Below are 20,680 nucleotides of genomic sequence, written 5' to 3'. Positions count from 1 at the left end.
TGGGGGACCACACACGGGGGACTGAGACCGGATGACAGGGGTGACTCCTACATAAGCGACGATAATGGCTGAAATTAGGATATGTACATGGAATGTCAGGGGCATGCAAACACCAGCGAGGCCTTACCAGATTTACTCTTATTTGAAACGCCACAAATTTCACGTAGCACTGTTACAAGAAACACATTTAAATAAGGCGGAGGTGTGCGCTCTGCACCGCAGATGGCGCGGTCAACTTTATGCCACTGAGTATTCCTCCTTCGCCCGCGGGGCGCTTCTGTGGGTCCGGCCTGGAACCCCGTGGGTGGTAATGGACACACATATAGACCCAGACGGCAGGTACGTGGTAACTCGAGGCAGACTTGATGGACAGCCCGTAGTACTGGCTTCGCTGTATTCCCCAAACACTGACTAGAGTAGTTTCTTTACCCGCCTCTCGACAGTACTGGCGACCTGGCATGGGGTCCCGTGGATCCTGGGGGGTGACTACACCTGCGTCCTAGATGCGACTCTAGATAGATCTTCCCCACCCCCGACCAGTGCACAGACACACGCCGCCACGAAAGCATTAATCAACTGGGCTACACAGTGGGATCTCCACGACGCATGGAGGATGCGTAAACCAACAACACGGACATATTCCTACTGGTCGGGTGCGCATGCCCTACATGTGCGAACATACTCGTTCCCCAGCTGTTAAAAATGTATACTGCAGCTACGGAAGACTTCTCCCTCCCCCCGACGCTCAATGAGGCTACCCTTATTTCCTTACTCAAACCCGGCAGGGATGGCGAGCAACTGGGCTCTTACCGTCCCCTGGCCCTCCTTAATACCGATTATAAAATCCTTGCTTCCGCCCTGGCCCAGAGACTGGCCCCCCTAGTGCCAACCCTGGTGCACCACGACCAGAATGGATTTGTACCAACACGCCACACCTCCTATAACATCCGCCGCCTATTCCGCATACAGGAGTACGCCACACGCCATTGGCCACGCGCCGGGTGCCTGGTGCTGGACCTAGAGCAAGCATTTGACTCGGTGGAATGGCCATACCTACGGGCGGTCATGGACAAATTGGAATTGGGGGATGACTACGAGACCATGGTTGGCTTATTGTACCGTAGGCCCACAGTTCGTGTCCGCACTGGCGCGTTGCTTTCTGACTCTATTCGTGTGCAGAGAGGCACCAGGCAGGGCTGCCCCCTGTCACCCCTGCTGTTTTCCTTGGCCATGGAACCCCTGGCCACAATTCTCCGGACCCGAGGTGCGGAGTGGGGAATACCGATGGCGGATGGCCTCCACGTGGTATCGTTATATGCGGACGATCTCCTCCTCTATGTTAGAGACTTGACCAATGTCCCGGAGTCCCTCGCTGACATTTTCCGCACCTTTGAGGAGATGTCGGCTTGAGATTCTACTGGGCTAAATCTGGGGCCTATTCCTTTGACCTGGATGTACCCGAGAGCGATGTATACATCGGTGGCGAAAGGCTACAATGGTATCCCAAGACGTTTAGATACCTAGGAATCCACATCTACCGTAACCCTACGGACATTTTGGAGGGGAACCTGATGCGAGCGCTCGCATCCATCCGGACACAAATTGGATTTTGGAGGACTCTGCCACTAAATGTACCCAGCCGAGTAACTCTGGCGAAAATGATAGTCTTGCCGAGACTCTTGTACTACTTTGCCAATATCCCGTCCTATGTCCCCAACCGGGTATTCCGGGACCTCGAGGTCCTACTTCGCGGCTTGATCTGGAATGCGGGCCGACCGCGTGTGCCACTGACGAAGTTGTATATGCCCATTGAATCGGGGGGACTAGCGGTTCCCAACATGGAACTATATTATCTGGCGGCGCAGATGCAGTGGGTGTCGGGATGGCTAGGTGGTAGGAACCTAGGGGACGCCGCCACGGACGTCACACCTGGTCTCAATTACAAGTGCACGCCCTGTTTCATCCGCTGACCCGGGCTCCTCGTCCCCCGCAGCTGTACCTAGCGGTGGCGCGCATGTGTTTTCTGCGATGCCTACGACTTACCCGAACGACGATACCGTATGCTCCGATACTCCCTCTGCTGGGCACCCCCGTGGCAACTGGAGTACTGACGGATGCAATGCTGGACAGCTGGTACACTGCAGGCGTGGAAACGCTAGGGGACCTATATACTGATGGTGCTCTCCTCCCCTTTGCGAGCCTCGCGGAAGATACGACCCTCCCAGCTGGACAATTCCTATTGCATGCGTCCCTCATTCGCACGCTGACTGCCGCCTGGGGTGACATGTCCGAGGAGCTACCGATGCACCACTTCATGCACAATACCTCCATGTTATGAGCAATGGCTCCCACATAATACATTGGCAAGCGCAGGCTCTCCTGATTCACACACAACCCACCACCTCGCAGCTGAGAGAGAAGTGGGCGGCGGACAGAGGGAGGGATTGGACGGACAAGGAGTGGGCGATGGTGTTGACTGGACCGGTTAACATCCCGCGCAATCCACGCTTCAAAATCATACAACTCTATATATTACACCGTGCCTATCTCACACCGGACAAAATAAACAGATACTTTTCGGTCCCAGATACTGCCTGCAGACGCTGTTCCCTGGTAGGTGCAGACCTCTTACACATGCTCTGGCTGTGCCCCAACATCCAGAAATATTGGGATGAGGTAACAGCGCTGCTTACACGCTGCACTGACGAACACGTGCCGAGAACTTGGGAAGCCTGCATTCTGGGACTATACAAACGCACAAAGCTAAACAAGGTGCCGGCCCGATACTGGGACCTCGGGTTGATCACGGCCAAACGACTGCTTACCAAGCGGTGGAAGGGCAACACACCTCCACATGTACGGCACTGGTACCTGTCCCTTACCAACTGGGCACGGGCGGAGGGCACAGTCTTACGACGGGAAGAGACGGCAGGACTTAGGAAATTCCCAATTGCACAACACTGGGACGACATCCTCCAATCCTTCCAGCAGAAATGCTTGGAACAGGGGATCACTTGAAAGGATCCGCATCCGACCTCCACACCCCTGCAGGGGACACTACGGAATATGCTTGTGCCCACTGCTCCCCCACCCGTCCCCCCCCCTCCGACGGGGTGATACAAGCCGGAACCCACGCCTCCATACATCCGCCACACTGCGCACAATGCACTGAGCCTTGCCTGCGCCACACTCATACTCCGAAATACCTAAAACATGTGCCCTACTGTTAGCGACGAAACGCTTATTGCCCCAACCCCACCTCCACATATCAGACCCTCATTATGCAGCCTGGACGCGACCGCCCCCCTGACTGCACTCTAACCTGACCGGTTCTGCGAAGGAGGCACTACAGGTCCAAAGCAGGCTCTGGCCAGCAATTCTGGTCAACCCTTGCCACTTCTCAACCATGAAGTAGCACATTTCTAAAACTAGCGTGTTTTGAGATGGGAATCCCCCTCTCACACATAGAAAAACACTTTAGGGCGTGTATACACATAGTCTGAAGTATACACCCACTAGTTTTTATCACACACACGTATTTGTATCCGTCCTGAAGAAAGCCAGCATAGTCATAAGGCACTGGCTGAAACATGTTGACATATTCCAGGATGTGGGAGGTCGTAACCCGCCTCTAACATCCAACAGCCTTATTTTTAACCGCTGACGGTGACCCAGCTATTAAAGTATAATTTGCCTCCGGGCACTGGGATCCCCGCCAAGCCGTTTTAAACTCACTATCCATAACACTCTTCACCGCACACTCAGCGACATACCTGCTCCGCTGTAATCAGGCGTCGAAGCACACCCGGGACACGCTAGGTGTCACTGGGTGGGCCCGATGATGAAGCATGCCACCAACTAGGTTGGAGGGTGAGGGCTTCATGAGCACACCTACCAGGTGCCACTAACCCGTGACAAAACATACTTGAGTCCTTGAACTAAAAATTAAATTAATTTTTGTTATCTTTGCCTATTTTCGAGCTAGTCTCTTTTTGATTAACTGCACTCTAAAGACATCATCAATGTGCCCCCGTGGTAGAACCCCCCCTAGGTACATGCGTTAACTACAAGATGCATCCCACTCCCCGACCGCTAGACCTACACTGACACTGCAACACTGCTCCTTTTCCCTTAAACACATGGATACACACACCCACGCTTCCTCTCCCTTTTGCATATACCCCCCATGTTAAGGTTTGGATGTTTATTGATGTGCTGGTTCTATTTCCTGACCAGGCTCTCTTAAGTTTGTTCACAAAGACATTGTACGCGTTGCACGAATAACTTTGGACACCACATTCTAGCCAATATGTCAGGCCCCTTCCCTTCCCAAAGCTGATAAAACACAGCAACACTAGAAGGCGGCCAGAAGGGAACGACTACCGCGCGCACTACCTGAGGACGGGCAGATGGATCCGGGTTGTTTTACACAATACCGGCTATCTCGCTCGAATCACAGCTACTGAGAAACGCCACATACCTAGGACCACTGAGAGTAACAGCCACAAACTTGGTGATTCCTGCCGAACGCTACCGCCAACACGAGCTTCTACTACTAGGAATAGTAAGCTGCATGGACGCTCGTCCATTGACACACTTGCGATATTGCACAGAACTACCCTTTGACTTCAATGCCCCGCACCCACATGGGAGAAGAAACTCACCGACACACTTACCCATAATATTTACTCATGGGAGCGGGCTGATATCCAACTGGCGACAAAGACGAACACCACCATTGCTCTACAAACAGACAAAACCTTACAGACCTGTTTACTCATCGAGATATGTGGTTTACTGAATGTAAGTGCTGCAAAGAAACACTTTACGCCGCCGAACCTCAGGGTTGTCGGCTATACAGCTGTGTTCACCTGACAACATTTCACATAGTTATTGATTCACGCGGCTGGCCCCGAGGGGTTGTAAGCTGTGTAAGATGCACTTTGTACAATAAAGGTCTTTTATAAAAAAATTAAAAAAAATTTAAAAAAATTAAAAATCAGCTATGGTGCCAAAACTACACACAGGCAAACAGAGCAGGAAACCAAGAGAAAAAAAAATGTCCCCCAAAGAACGTATAAAGAACTGTAGCGTGATTAGACAGTAGTAAGGCCCTGATGCATGGGAAGAAAGGAAGAGAAAAAGGAGGGAAAAGAGGCAGGACTGACAACTGGCAAGCAAAGATTTATGAAGGACACTGACATCATGGGCCCAAACCCAGACGCCTAGAACGACACCTGGTGGCCCCCCGCCCTCGGAAGCCCGCCCACCCCCACGGACCACGCACGCAACCTGGGAATCATCCTGGACTCAGAGCTCAAAATGTACCACCAGACCAACTCTGTCTCGTCCTCCTGCTTCCACACCCTCTGCCTCCTATGCAAGACCTCAAACACAGAAAGACCGTCACTCACGCCCTGGTCACCAGCAGGCTCGACTACGGCAATGCACTCTATGCCGGAATAAACTAAAACCTCACCCGCAAGCTAAATAACATCCAAAACGCCGCAAGACTGGTCCTCAACCTGCCAAGACACTGCCACATCTCCCAGCACCTGCGCACACTCCACTGGCTCCCCATCGAAGCTAGAGTCACCTTCAAGCTGCTAACCCACGCTCACAAGGCACTCCATGACACCAGACCAGCATACATACCTGAACAGCCGACTCAAATTCCACGCACCCCAAAGGACCCTACGATCAGCCCAGCTCTCCTACGCATGGTCCCCCTCACCAGAAAGACCAGATCAGGATGCCCCTCCTTCTCCTTCTCCTTCTTCACAGCCAGAGCCTGGAACGACCTTCCGCTCCACCTCAGGCAGATAACATCGCTCCCCATCTTCGCAAGAAACCTCAAATCCAGGCTCTTCGACAGACCCCCTCCTTGATGGACTGGAACCTGCGCACCCCCCACACTCCCCAGCGCCTTGAGACCCTTACGGGTGAGTAGTCGCGCTTAACAAACACCTGATTTGATTTTGACATAGACAAAGGAAACACAAAAACAAGCAATGGGTGGAGTTGGAACTCCACAAAGCAATTACTACAGGTCGCTAAGCGATAGCGCAAGCGTTGCTGTTACATACTTCATTCATATGTATATTTTATTTATCTATCTTTAAATGGAATTGTATTTCTTTGTATGTTCAGAGTTCTATTTAGAACTCACATTGGCTGCTAGGCATCAGGTTCAGTTGACTGTTCCTGCCTGCATAGTAGCTGCCTTCATCTGTTGCTGTGTCGCTTATACAGACATGCCAACCCTCCCGATTCAGGCGTGAGACTACCGATTTGATGGCTAGTCTCCCGCCTCCCGATTCCTACAAGCAAAAACCCGATTCCTCTGGGGTTTCAGCTGACAGGGCTTGGTATTGTGTAAAGTGCTAATTCTTCTAGCAAAGAGTGGCGATGCAGGGGCTCTCGAAGGGGTGAAAAACCAACAAAGCGTCATTAACAAGGGAATCGTCTTTTAAAGACCTGCGAAGTAGGGGAGGGGGGGGAGGGAGCTGTTTCAGCCCGGGCTGCCACAGGGAATTGGGGGGTGCATGCACTGCCAACAACTGCCAGGCCAGTGCCCAACACTTGCATCACCCTCTCTGCCTGCCATTATGCTCCATGCATCTGAAAGGTAAGAAAAAAACGTGCATTTGCGTTTCAAATGTCCGATCCTACAGTAGCACACTTACAAAGCCCATACATGCCAGTAACCCGATTCAATGCCCCATTCTACCGATTTTTTTTTTTAAATCTCCCACTTTGCTCTCCTGAAATGTTGGCATGTATGCTTATAATAAATTACTTGCATATCATCAACTTGTTCCTGTCTGCTTCCAACAGTTGCCTAGGCTCGACCTAAAAAGAGGAGTCCTGTCTCTGCTTATGAAGCACTTCCAGTAATGTTCTCACGGTCTAATAGCACAAAAAATGACAGGGGTTATTATTATTATATCAACCTAGTAGCACTCCCATTATAAACCTTCGAAGGGTGAAAAGCAGATCCTGCAGAGATTCAAACTTTGACCTCCAGTCTGAGTTTGGCCTTTAGCAGCAGATGCCTTGACTCCCTGGCTGGGTTTAACAAAAACCGCATCTGAACTTCAAAATAGCTTATTTTACTATTCCTATTTCACTTTAAAACTCTGTGATTGCATGTTTATCGGAGTCAGCGGCATCAAAGGCAATGTGTAGTGGGTCCCCGAAGATTACCCGACCCCGCTCGCCACAACAGAAATGTAGTCTCCTATACCCCTGCCCCGGCCCCTATCCCCACACATAAAATGATGTATTTACCCCCGCATCCATGGTATCCCTTTTAACCCCTCACTCCAGGGGTATGGTCTGTCTTGCACATTATCAAGGGCTCTCTTCTTTCCCAATCCAGCGTGAATAGCTAATCCTGTCCGTCTGCGTGTGTACTGTATTGGCGTTCAGATTTTATAATGGGGTACACAGGAATGCAAGTCCCAGAAAACATCAGGCTTGCCTGGTTGAGGTTCTGAAACATGTGCATGGGAAACAGAAGACCTCTTCTATGACCTCAGACTACCCGTCCCAAAGCTCCCACCAGAAAGCAGGACTTTCTCGCTCACTCACCTTTCTTTACGTTGGTTTGAGCGTCATTTGCACTGTCAGAAAAGGCTGGGAACAGAGACATCGCTAGCCCTCACTTTCAACTGCTGTAAACAGCACTCCAAGACGCACAGAATGTACGTCAACCTGCCAGCCGCGGAGCGTGACGGGATACGTAGTTCTAGCGGTCTCCTACTGTCAGTTTCCGAGAAGGCAAAACAAAGAGGATAATAACAAGCGTCCTGCAGAATTTCGAGGATCGTGACCTAATTACGCGGCTATTCTACTCACAAAAATAGTAGAATACATGCATTTAATTCAAATTAAAAAAGCAGTACAGTCAAAGTTTCTTGTTTCTGAAAAGCATGATAACACATTTGCGGCGCATCAATAAAACAAGTATAAACGTTTTCTGTACTGGGCAAGACAAAGTAGTTTTGGGGAGCTACTTATGCGCCGTGAGATAAAAATCCCTAAAGAGGCACCGAAGCGCTTTAGTACTTTGCAATGATAGGGGAATTCATGCGGTCCGATATTTTGGAATAGATTAGAGAGAGATTCAGGAAAAAATGCAGGGGAAGTTCATTTTCCGATTGACACGGATTGAAGAAAAACATTGATGCAAAATCGGTTGAAAAAATATACATTCCTGAAGGAACCCCCTCGGTCACCTGATGTTGCCCCTCACCCGGGAAACAGTGAATAATCAAATACACACAGGCCAACAATTGGAAAGAGGGAGATGTCGGAAACTAGAGTGGCTGGTAACATATAAAAGCGGTGCGCGAGTGAAGTACCCCACGCATCCCTAAACACATTTACATAAAAGAAGAATAGAAAAGAAAAGCATGCCTTAAAATTATATTAAAAATAAAATAAATGCACTACACTTAGTTGCGTCCTCTATGTCCTTTCAGTCCGTGGCTCCGAGGTGCACCAGTCGAAGAGGAAACTTCCCTAACCAATCCAGACGCTACTCTCATGCTGCTTGACAGCAGCATCTGGACTGGGTGGAGCGGTCTGGCTAGAATAGATGCTCCTTTAGGTCCTGTAGGCCTGTGCTTGCTTGGTCTCCACCCACCTATGAAAGACAGCTTGTTTGAGACCTGCAAAGTGTGCATGTCAGTTTGGCCGGCTCAAGACAGTCGTTCAAACTGAGCTGAGCACTTTTGCAGTGTCTTGCCAACCACGTCACCAGTCCTCCGTGCAGCAGAGGACATGCCCCTCCTTTATACTGGCTCCCGGGCAGGCTGTGGCACACTTAATGAATAATAACATGACAATGAAATTATTTCATTGCCATTTTATTGTTCACATTGTTTTAGTGTAGTTCAAAGCGAGTGGGAGGGAGATGCTCCCCCGCCCACACGAATTAACCACAGCTGGTTGAAAAATAATTTGGGGGGGATTTATTATCCCCATTCACTTTTTGTGAAGTGGAGACATCTTTAGATAGGAGAATGCCAGTGGTGCTGGAACAATTTTCAAAGTGGGAGTGCTGCCATTAATGTTAAATTACTAATGTCATAGCGATTGTGAAAAATCTAAGGGTCACACAAAAAGTGTAGCAAATGTACCACGCCGATTCAGTAGGAAAGTGGTAAGGATGTGGTATGTATCTGGTGGTGCATTTTGGAGCACTGTTGTGGTTGTGCATTCATTTACAGACATCACATTTTCTAATGAAATGGGCACTAAATTTGCATAGGCATGAAGTTGTACTAGTAAAACTATTAAGAACACAATTACTAAAAATGTGCTTCATTTGTTCTCTCCTACTTACTAATATATTTGGAAATGTGTACAGTTCATTTACAGATATTTAATGGTGGTTTGTGTTAGAAAAAAACTGACATCCTTGACATCCTACAGCCTTTCCTTCCACTTGTCATTTAGGGCACTTTCACAAAATCCTCTCACTTTGCAGTCAGAAAAATAAAAGTAAAGAGCAGTTTCCTAGTAAGCAGTAATTTGTAAGAAGGCATAGCATGACATTTGTCTTTAAACGCTCAACAAATGTGACAAGATAAACACAAAATCGAAAGGCATTGCACATTCACATTCTGGACTCCAACATCCCTACTTCAAGCACCTAAAATAAACCCATTTTTATTGATAAAGCAGGAGTCTCCTGCATGAATTGAGAGTGTTGGCATATGGCGACGCCATGTCACTATTTTCCGTTTTGCATAATATATATATATATATATATATATATATATATATATATATATATATATATATATATATATATATATATATATATATATATATATATATATATATATATATATATATATATATATATATATATATACAGCAGCTGCAGCTTCCCGAAGCTCCGTGTTGAAACGACCAAGGAAAACCACACGAATCTAATGTAAATGAAGGCACGAAGTTTTATTTAAAAGTTGAGCTTAACAAGAATCTGACGCGTTTCGGGCATCCGCCCTTGCTCACAGATATATAAGAAATAGTCCCCAACCGATTCAGATTAAGGAACAAGCACCCGTCATTGTGGGGTTCTCTCGTTTATTGCGCAGATTACATCAGGTTATGGAGAAACAGGAACGTGTTTCGGCAGACAGGCTGCCTTTCTCAACCAGTTTTAGTAATTCTTTTTAAAATGAAATACACTGTGCTTGCTGGGTATTTTTCCTTTCTCTCGTTTCAGAAGCGAAGCCGTTGCTGCCAAATTTCAATTCAATTCTACTCTCTTGTTTAAAGTTTCTGAACGTTTATCTGTGGTGTTTCATGGAGCCGAATAATGAATCTCCTTACCTGCACTGAGGACAGGCCGAGGAGATGTATCATCCTACAACCAGATATCTCTTGAAGGCCATGCAGCAGAAAACTTCCATTGAGTGATTTCTAGGAACAAGACTAAAAATGTTTTATCATGTAATGTTAGATTCTGATTGCTTCTCTTCATGGGAACCATAGGGAGTCGTTCTTCACTACAGGGAATTGTATGGTTTAATTGTGCACTTCTGAGCTGGTTGGATTTAGGTGCCCCTTCACGCTCTCTTGAGTCTAGAGACCTCTCTGCTCCTGCTCAATGAAATAGACTCCTGAACACATCTATTCTCACTTACCTGACTGGATCGTTGTTTGATTTTGCCTTTTCGAAGCTGTACTTGCTGGCACATTCTGCTTGACTTATCTCACAAATGTCCCCAATTTCCTTTAGAGTATCATAATTGGGAATCTCCCCTTCTTGGAAAACTGAATTTGGCCGATTTTGCTTTATGGCAACTCTAAGCATTTTGCTTTGTATTTGTCAATTTTGAATTGATTTTAATTATATAACATAGACGTTCATTGTAACTAACCAATTATTTTTTATAACCTCCAATGAATTGAGTTTGTACCTTTGCTTATCTGCAAATAGACCTTCATGTTTTGCAAATCAGCTCCAATCTGCCGTCCTTGTGGCGCATAATGGACATCACTGCCATTAATGTATTGTTGATTTCTTGATGTTAAACCTCAGCCTGGGACTAAAGGTCCATCCACTTAAGTGAAGCTTGTACTTGCGTTTGCACCAAGTATCTGCACAGTGCAAATCTTATCCTGCTGCAACACATGCATGCAAATGTAGGGCACCTTGACTTGTCCCTAAGGAAAGTTTTGGCATCAGCGAAGGAATGTAGATCTGCTCTAGAACAATAAGCTTTGTCCAAAAAGTCTTTCGAAGCTCTTAGAGGAGCAAGCTCACCAGACTTTAGTGTCCCCGCAGAGACCAGGAGTCCATTTAGAGCGATAATGGCCTGTATCCTTAATTTCAGAGACAGTGATGTGATTTTACAGACTACGAAAGTAAAGGGCCCATTGCAGTCTTAAAATGTGAATGTCCTGTTCTTCTTGAACTTCAGGTAGGCCTTGCAGAAACAGAGTAGTACATCGCTACTATTAAATGGGAACTGAAAAAGAAAGGCCTGATATTCAAGATCCTATACCCCTTTTGTTTCCTCATATTGGCGAAGGGGAAGTCGTGGTTCTTCACTTCGTGCGACAATGTGTGGAACTCGGGGTGCTGTTGCTTAAATTAAGGTGCAAGAATCAATGCTTAATCAAGGAATGGTGGAGCTCTTGGAGACGAGCCAAGTATGACTCAGGTGAAAATCAAGGACAAACCCACCCATCTCAGAAATGGGTGGTGCAAAGTTTGGTGCAAGAGAATAGGTCCACTGTACATAAAAGAATCACTATCTGAATGGAATCTTTCAGTATAATACCCTTATTGACACGTTTTTACTGATCTCATAAAGGAATTGAAGAATAGCCAATGTAGTCTATGGCTAAAAAACTGTATTTGAGGGGTAGGTATGGGTATGTCAAGAACCACTGCATCATGTTTTCTCTCCTCTCTTTAGGTTGGAGTCTGGATCGGCTAACAACCAATGCAACACTCTACTAACATTCTCCCCTCATGCAGGCATTAACATTCTTGTTCTCCAAGTATTTGGAGCATGTTGGGTTTATTATTCTACCACAAAATGTAATAGCCAGTATGCTCCCAGGTGTTACTCATATGTTAGATATTTTGGGCTGGGCAACAAGCTCAACACGAATTGGGGCTGTGGGTAGTTCTGAACCCACAGCACTGAGTTCCACGGTGGGGAAGTGGGAATGAGGGTATTTACAGTTACAGAGTGCATGGCTGAATTAAAGTAATGCAGAAATAGGATGAATGCTGTGTGGTTAGCTGCCATGTGGGCATTGTATTGAAGTCTGGCTTTTGAGTGATAATTAGAATCGAAACAGCTTAACTCAAACTCATTTAATGAATGGGAGTAGTGTTGAACCTACTCCGCATGCATGGACAGGATGTTGAGTTCACCTTTTGCCAGTGACACTTAGACAGGTGTCGGATCTACTTACCTTTAGGAAGCGGCTGAAGACCTGAATGTTACAGCAACAACTTTAAGGTTTTTTCTTGCCCCCCTTCGGGGACTGAAACAGTCTAGCTCCGATGTTCATTAGCGCCGGGACACTCTTCCTGAGTAGCCATGCGCTCTACAAATACCATTTAACATAACATAACATAACATGTAGGAAAGATTTAGGGCCAGATGTAGGTAATTCTATTTTACCGATTCATAAATACCGAATTTTACCGATTCGGTATTTATGAATCGGTAAAATAGAAGGTGGGAGATGTAGGTTAAATTTAATTTACCATTACCGATTCGGTAACATTCGGTATTTACCGATTCGGTAAATACCAAATCGGTATTGCCCATTGATTCCTATGGGCTTCAAATACCGAATCCTGCAAGGGTGCAGGGGGTGTCACTTTGACACCCTCTAGCACCCCAAATACAGGCATGTGTGCCATGTGGCACACATACATGCCCTAAGGGCATATCTGTGTGTCACATGGCACAGGTGTGCATGCACAGATGTGCATGCACACCTGAATTCGGTATTTTACCACCCAATAGGATTGGATGGTAAAATAATTACTCTTAAGGGCCTGTGACCCTCTCAGGAGTGTCACCTACATGTGGAATTACCGAATCGGTAAAATTACCGATTCGGTATTTTACAGAATCGGTAAATTTACTGATTCGGTAAATTTACCGATTCTGTAAATGCTGGCCCCTACATGCCGAATCCTTAATACCGGTCGGTAACGGCCAACACCGACCGGTATTTCCTCTCCTACATCTGGCCCTTAGTCACCACAAAATTCTTTGTTTTATGTAGGTGAGCGAGACCTTGCTAAATGTAAAGTTCACAACGGACTCAAGTGCATGTCTCCATATTGCTAAGGAAATCCGAACCATTAATGCAGTACTATGCGTGAATGGATCAGTAGGGCTTTCATGTGGTGGCCTCTGGAACTTGGGATGGACAATAAATTACTCTGTTGTCAATATACCTATAGTCAAAAGTGCTAAGTTTTGTCAATGTGTGGAGAGAAAGGCACCCTGAAGAGCAGCAATACCTTTGCTATTCTGTTGTGCATTGAACCTTTTATAGGTGGATTCATTTTTAGCATTGCAATCCTTTGCGTATAGATTCTGGAATGTAAGGTTCCTAACCAGGGGAGTGTTCAATCACTTCTAATTATAGGCCGATCAGCCTAATTGATACATCTCAAAAGCTGATGGGGAGGGTCATCCTTGATAGGATTTTAGGGTGGATTGAGGATAATGGGATATTGTCCATACTCCAGACAGGCTTTAGGTCTGGCACCTCCACTCTAGACCAAATATTTCGCCTGCAGGTCCTATACTGGAAGACAGCCAAGGTGGAGGGTGGCAGCCTCTACCTTGTGTTCGTGGACCTGCGGGCAGCTTTCGATCTAGTCCCACGGAAAAAATTGTGGAGAGTACTAGCAGACTTGGGCCTTCCGCCCTATTTGTTAGCCATTCTTTCCAGGCTTCATGAAAATAACTTTGCCCAGGTGAGGTGTGGTACGCTTGGCGAACTCACAGATCAATTTCCTGTTCAGAAAGGAGTTCGCCAAGGGTGCGTATTGTCGCCAACGCTATTCAGCCTCTATATAAATAGCCTTGTGGAACACCTGAATGGTGTGGAAAATAATGATGCCCCTAAATTAGCTACAGGTTGAGTGCCCGCTCTGATGTTCGCAGACGACACTTTGTTGTTGTCTCGAACATCATCGGGCATTCAGAGAATATTGGATGGCTTTGTGGAGTTCTGCGACCTTCTGGGGCTGGAAATCAACTTGGGTAAAACCAAATTTATGATTTTTAACCCTCCTAAGCGCGTGCGCCCAAATCCTGTTTTACATGGTATTCCCCTTGAAAGGGTTAAAACATTTGTATATTTGGGTGTCACGTTAACTGAGAATTTTGGTTGGAATATGCAGATCGCTAAATCCACACTCAAGTTATCCCAGCTAGCGGGGGGCATAAGTAAGGTTTCCTGGGCATCTACTTTCAGGCCGGCGTCCCCAGCCCTGGAGATATATTGCCGTCAGGCTAGGCCGGCAGCGACCTATGGGGCTGAACTTTGGGGGCACAAGCAGATAACGAATCTTAAAAGGGTGGAGCAGTCTTTCGTTAGAAATTTAGTTGGGTTACCATCTAGCATGCCATTGATCCCTCTTAGATTTGACCTTGGCATGTTGCCAATAGAGGAGATCACTAGTGCTAGACCAATTATGTACTGGAAGAGGTTGTGGTTGGTCCCTGAACTGGATGCGTACAGAGCGGAATTTTCTGAGATTGTGCCTCTTCTTAAAAATAAAAAGATCCCTTGGCTCCAGCACATAAGTGCTGTAAGTACCCATTTAGGTTTTCCTGAACTGTGGGAAACTCCTGAGATTTTCTGCCTCGGGATATCCAAGAATGAACTTCTTTCTCAGATACGTACGTCAAACTATCAGATATTAATGAGCTCTGAATCACTGGGTAAGTTGACATCCGAATTCCTCCCAGTTAAACCAGAACCTAAAGTTGAGGAATTTATGGACTTGATTGAACCACCAGTTGCCTGAAAGCTGTACCTACAGTTAAGGCATGGCACTCTTCCAGTTAGGTCTTTTACATCTAAATGGTCAAATCCTAACAATGAAGTTTGCCCAGCCTGCAGTTATGAAACTGAGAATGTAACCCACGTACTGTTTTTCTGCCCTGCCTATTCTGCAATTAGAAAACGTTGGCTAACACCCATTTGCAAGAACTTGGGACTTTTGCACTTTACACAGGCTTGTAGGATACTGACTTATGATACAGATCCACCCTTTGTGTTCGCAGTCTCTCGTTATTTATTTAATATGTGGCGCAGGAGATATACTTTTTTAACTTGATTGTTGTATACACAATTTTGCTAAATGTCTTTCTATCATGATAACTCTTAGTTTAATTCTCTTTTTAACATTTTATGATTATTTATTGTTTTATTGTCTGTGCTGATGTATTTTATATGCACTTTTTATGGTCCTTCGACCGAAATAAAAGTTATCAACAACAACAACTTCTCTTTATGTATAGTATTTGAAAGCAGAGACCAGGGTAGGTCCCTAAGGTAGAGTTCAGATAAATGGGGAATTGAAAGATAAAACTATTACTGAAAAACTGAGAGATGCTACAGGTAATTATATGTGAGCTCATTTGCCTTTTCTGCATGATCACCACAGAATTTTCGCCTTTTGCTCAACCATATCGTTTTGCTAGATGTAGAGCACTTTATCCCTGCTAAACAGTTCTAAAGTGCCTGTGCTCCCCCATAAAAAATGGGGCATTGGTGTACCCTTAATTGGCATATTTAACTTACCTATAATTCCCTAGAATTAGGTGTAAAGTGTACCCAGGGTCTGTAAGTTAAATGTCACCAGTGGACTGCAGCACCATGTATGCTGCCCACAACAGTGAAAGTGCAAACATGACTGCAGGCCTAACCTTTGTATTCTGGCTTTTGGAGTTTTAAACAGCAAATTCAACCTGTTACAATAATCCCTTTGACAGGTGAAAACCGTCCTTTTAAATGGGGGGGCGTGGCTTGGCAAGCCAGCATGGCGGACATGGGTTGAGAGAGCTCCGTCCAGCCCAACTAATCATCCTAAATTATCCTGTCTCTCTGATGACATCTTGTAACTCAGTCACATCCCATTGCTGACGGACATTGGCGGCACCTACCTGAGTGAATTTGGGCTTTGTGGGTGCCGCTGGAGGCGAGTGTTCGCAGGTGAAGTCTTGGGGCCTACAGAAGGAGCGGCCTCGGGTGACACAGGGGGCGTTGCCTGAATCTCTTGCCGACTGGAGGTGGCGCAGCCTCGGCAGCGGGGACCACGTATAGCAGGGCTGAGGCATCATCGGAGCCGGCAAGTGCCCCTGGACTGACAATCTCAACGGAGGATTCCTGTGGGTGCGGTGCCGTAACTTGGCAGCAGTGAGAGCCTCGCCGCCGCCATTTCAGCGGTGGTGGCTGGTATCCGGATGGGGCAGTAAGGACGGGGGCGCACGCTTCTCTCTGTACTCCCCCCTCGTGAACCCCCTTGGCTTGGTGGTAGGCCGGGCACCCCAACACAGCTCTTCGGAAGTGGGGGCCAACAAGCGACAGGCGTGGAGACTGTGGCCCGAGGACTTTAGGGCCTCTTTCCTCCTCCTCCCCCCCCCACACAAGCATCTGGGGGTTTTTGGCGGTTACATCGGACCGCAGGGGAGTGTGGGGCGGCGGCGTAGCAGTGGCCTGCACACGGAGGGAGATCCATTACTTCAGGGGTTGACTTGGGTTCGAGGAACTGGCAGTGGCGCAGATCTCCCCCCCCTTATCTTAGACTCTGAAAGGGTGTAGTACATGCGCCACTTTAGGGGTCTGATGATCTTTGATGACCCTCGATCACCACCATTGTGTACTGATTTTAGTGTGCTATGTTACTTTAGCCTTCATGTAGGATGGTCTTGCATTACAATAATCTTGCCAAAGAATAGAAGGTGTGGGATGTCGAGGTGCAGTGTTGTTGGTGATGGTGCACACAGGTGCTCCATAGTGGATACTGAGGGATTAAGGGCATAGTGTTATTTGAGTTAGGTGAATTATGACTTTAGCCTATTGGCTTTGACGTGGTCTAATATTATTCTGCTTTCCAAGTAGTAGAGGCCTATGCTTGAGCAACTCCATATTCTAAACTGCAGCCATCTTCTGAGCCTCTGTAGGTGAGAGGTGATATTTGAGATTACATGTGTTGTTCACCGGCAGTGAACCAGAGCAGACCAGTTCTTATCAGGAGGAATGTGCCTTCTTCGCATTGGCGCCAGAACAAAAGCTTGGCCAGCTGCTGTTGGGTGCTTGGTGTGGAAAAGTACAGGAATCTTGTGAGAAAGGTAGGCGGGTTCTTCCAGAAGCTGCGATAGAGGATAGAGTTCTATATTAGAGAAAGGGGGTCCGAGAGAGAGGCAGAGAGAGAGTTTCTGAGAGAGAGAGAGCTTCTGAGATACTGAGAGATGCTGATATGCTGAGCTGAGATGCTGGTCTGGTGTTTTGGTGGTCTGATGATACATCACGGTGCAGACGTGCAGACGTGTGTGTGCAACAGAGAGTCCGGAACCAACCAGTGAGGGAAAGAGAGACGGACCCTTCTTCAGATGACAAGACGCCTAAGATTATGGTGAGGTGTTCGATGTATATCTAACTTTATCTAACTATGCTTTTATTTTCAGGCTCTATGTATATCTATGTGCTGATGATTGCTGCTAATGTTTACTGTGATGTTTAGCTATTTCTTTCTTTTGTCATCCTATTATCATGTAATAAAGAAACCCTAGAGCATATAATTTGTTTGCATTCCTTGTGAGGGAAGGTTGAGACCCCTTTTTTACCAAGTACTTACAGAGGGATGGGTGATTCCCCTCTAATGGGTAATTGTTGATACGGAAGGGAAAGTGCCTCCCATCAGGGATGTCTAAATTACATTGCTAGGAGAAGCATGCGCTGTGTACCCTCTTAGATTAGGAGGGGTTGTGAATTTCTGCGTACCCTCTTGGATTGGGAGGTGTTGTGAATTTCTGCGTACCCTCTTGGATTGGGAGGTGTTGTGACTTGTTGTTATTTGCGAGCTCCTCAGCAATGGTCTTATATGTTGTCAGTGTTTATTCCTTTCTTGGGTAAGTATTGTGAAATGTGGTGTCTTTCTGTAACCTGAGAAAGGATGTGGTAAGTAATGACCTGGTGACTGACAGAAGCACCAAAACATACGGAGAAATTTGTCATTACAAAGGGTGTACTTGATGGTCGGTCGGTCGGACTGAATTGGGGGTCCCTTGTCGGCTCCGGGGGCACTCCCGCATCGGGTGTACTCTGAAGGGGCAAACGCTGGTCACTGGGTTTCGGGCCACCTACTGAGACGATCATAGCAGGTGCTCTGGGCTCCCCCCATATCCTTCTCCTCCCTTGGGTGAGGTGCCCGGCGGTCTTGTCGGGCCACAGGGGGGTGTCATTCAGCAAGGCAGAGAGGCGTGTGGATCGACCCGGAGGCCGTTTGATGGGACCTTTGTCATGAGCTGTTGCCCAGAGAGGAGCGGACCTGCTCGCCTGTTTTGGAGTAACGTACATTGAGGGCCCCTCGGTGCTTGTGGATCCTTGTGGGGGCTCTCTGTTGTGGCCCTAGACTATAGTGCTCTCACCGGGGTTCAGGTGTCCCGCAGGGATCTTTTGGTGGGGGGGGGGATAGGAGGACAGTATTGGTCGAACTGTGTGCCTATCTTTCTCCTCATTGATCTGCCAGCTGCCATCGGCTCCCGTTCAGCGGCCTAGTCGGGCCGCAGGAGTCCAGTGAGGGAGTCTCCCTATTTGCAGATCCCCCCCCCCCCTTCGGCTTGATATTTGGATCATTTACTATCAGCTAAGGCGGCGCTGGGGACAGTCCGGGTCTGCCATGAAGCAGGACAAAGGTGGTAGTGGACCATCTAAACAGGACCCCATTGATAAATTTACGGGCCTGGGAGTCACTGTGGGGTCCTCTGGGGGAGTAATGCTGTTGCGGCAGGATCTATGGAATGCCGTATCCCGTATCACAGAGACCGAGACTCGTGTCTCCAGAGTGGAGGATGATCTCACCACACTGAAGAAAAAGGTGGCAGTCAAGGAGACCACCCAGCGGGGCCTTGCACTGCGGGTGGAGGATGCGGAAGGGAGGGCACAACGTAATAATCTCTGCTTCGTTGGCTTTCCGGGGTGCTGCGAAGGGGGAAACATGGAACAGTTTCTCACACAATGGCTGGAGAGTTGGCCCCCACCAGAATCTATATCCTGCTGATTTGTGATCGAGCGCGCCCATCAAGCGCTTATACAGAAGCCTCCGCCTGGGGCCCGCCCATGGCCAGTCCTTGCGAAGCTTTTGAACTATCACGACCGCGATGCTATCCTGAAGCAAGCACGGCTCAAAAAACCCCTACAGTATGATAGTGCTTGTATCCTCATTTTTCCTGACTATACAAAGCTAGTCCAGCAGCAAAGACAGTCGTTCCTGGCGGCCAAGGGCAGCCTGCGAGATCTTAAGCTCCCCTATGCCTTTGTTATACCCTGCTCGCCTGCGAGTGGTTTACTGCTCCCGCACCCATTTTTTGACTCACCAGAAGAGGTGTTTAAATGGACTGATGAAACGGTAAGGGTGCGGCCCCATACACCCCTTGAAAGGGAGTCTGATTCCTCATCGTCAGGGGCGGCTCGGCGGGGGCCCGCTGAAAGTTACAAAAAATGTCAAAGTCAATTTTATATGCTTTAATTGTGCAGACGCCTCTGGGTTACAGGACCCTGCTGTACATGTGCCGCTTGACCAATAAAATTTGTTTTAAAAAAAACAAAAAAACGTCCTTTTAAATATTGATAAGCCAACGTTATTTAGGCGTTATTCCCCACAAGGCAGGGTGGATGGTATGAAAAATAGCACATCTAGGAATGTAATGTTAAACATGTCCATAAAGGTGTATCCGACTAGTTCTCCATCGCAGTCTGCTTTAAATTGCACCCAGGTACAAATCTACTGCGACCATTGACTATGATTGGCACTTTATGCTTCTAGTCATTATTCCTTCTTAAAATTTAAAAAATCATCTGTCTGGTTTCACTTATTGGATTTTTTATAATTTTGGTGTCATTTTACTGTATATTTCTAATTCTGTTTGGGATTTTTACTTTGTTGAATTTTGAGTTTATAACTTTTTTAGTACATCGTGAATACTTTACACATTACTCTAAGTTAAGCCTGTCTGCACTGTGCCATAGCAACCACGGGGTTGAGCTCAGGTTAATTTAGTGCAGGACTCAAAAAATCCTAAAAGTGTTAGCTGGCCGCAGGTCTAGTGAATTGAATAATCTACTCAACTTAACTGTAAAGCATTTGACCCATAAACTAGTCTCAAACTGTGTGACTCTAGACATATATCTTATTTCACAAAGTTACCTTTTCTTCATTAGTATATATTAGAACACCTTCAAAATATGAGTTCAGCATGTCTCCCCATAATGAGTGGGCAAGTAGATTTTTCGAGGCTTGTAGTGATTTTAAGGGTTGACCCTGACAAAGGTTGTGATTATTCCTTGAGGTGGGTAGTCACCTACTCCAATGAATACTCTAATATCTGATAGGAGGCATTTAAGTCTCATTAGGGGGCAGGCAATCTTTTATGCATCA

The 20,680-nt window shown here is 46.9% G+C and overlaps 1 protein-coding gene across 1 annotated transcript in view; it reads right to left on the bottom strand.

Moving 5' to 3' along the window:
* NRDE2 (NRDE-2, necessary for RNA interference, domain containing) overlaps positions 1 to 7,718 on the bottom strand; it is a 233,079-nt gene extending 225,361 nt beyond the window's left edge. Inside the window, exon 1 of the mRNA XM_078660057.1 lies at positions 7,594 to 7,718. Within this exon, the coding sequence (XP_078516183.1) occupies positions 7,594 to 7,654 (61 nt within the window). The 5' untranslated portion in view covers positions 7,655 to 7,718. The remainder of the gene's footprint in view (positions 1 to 7,593) is intronic.
* Positions 7,719 to 20,680: the final 12,962 nt, after the last annotated feature.

The sequence above is a fragment of the Lissotriton helveticus genome, chromosome 9, assembly GCF_964261635.1.
Source record: "Lissotriton helveticus chromosome 9, aLisHel1.1, whole genome shotgun sequence".
In the NCBI taxonomy this organism is placed as follows: Eukaryota; Metazoa; Chordata; class Amphibia; order Caudata; family Salamandridae; genus Lissotriton; species Lissotriton helveticus.
Note: the sequence above shows the minus strand (reverse complement) of the source record. Positions and strands in the feature narration are given on the sequence as shown.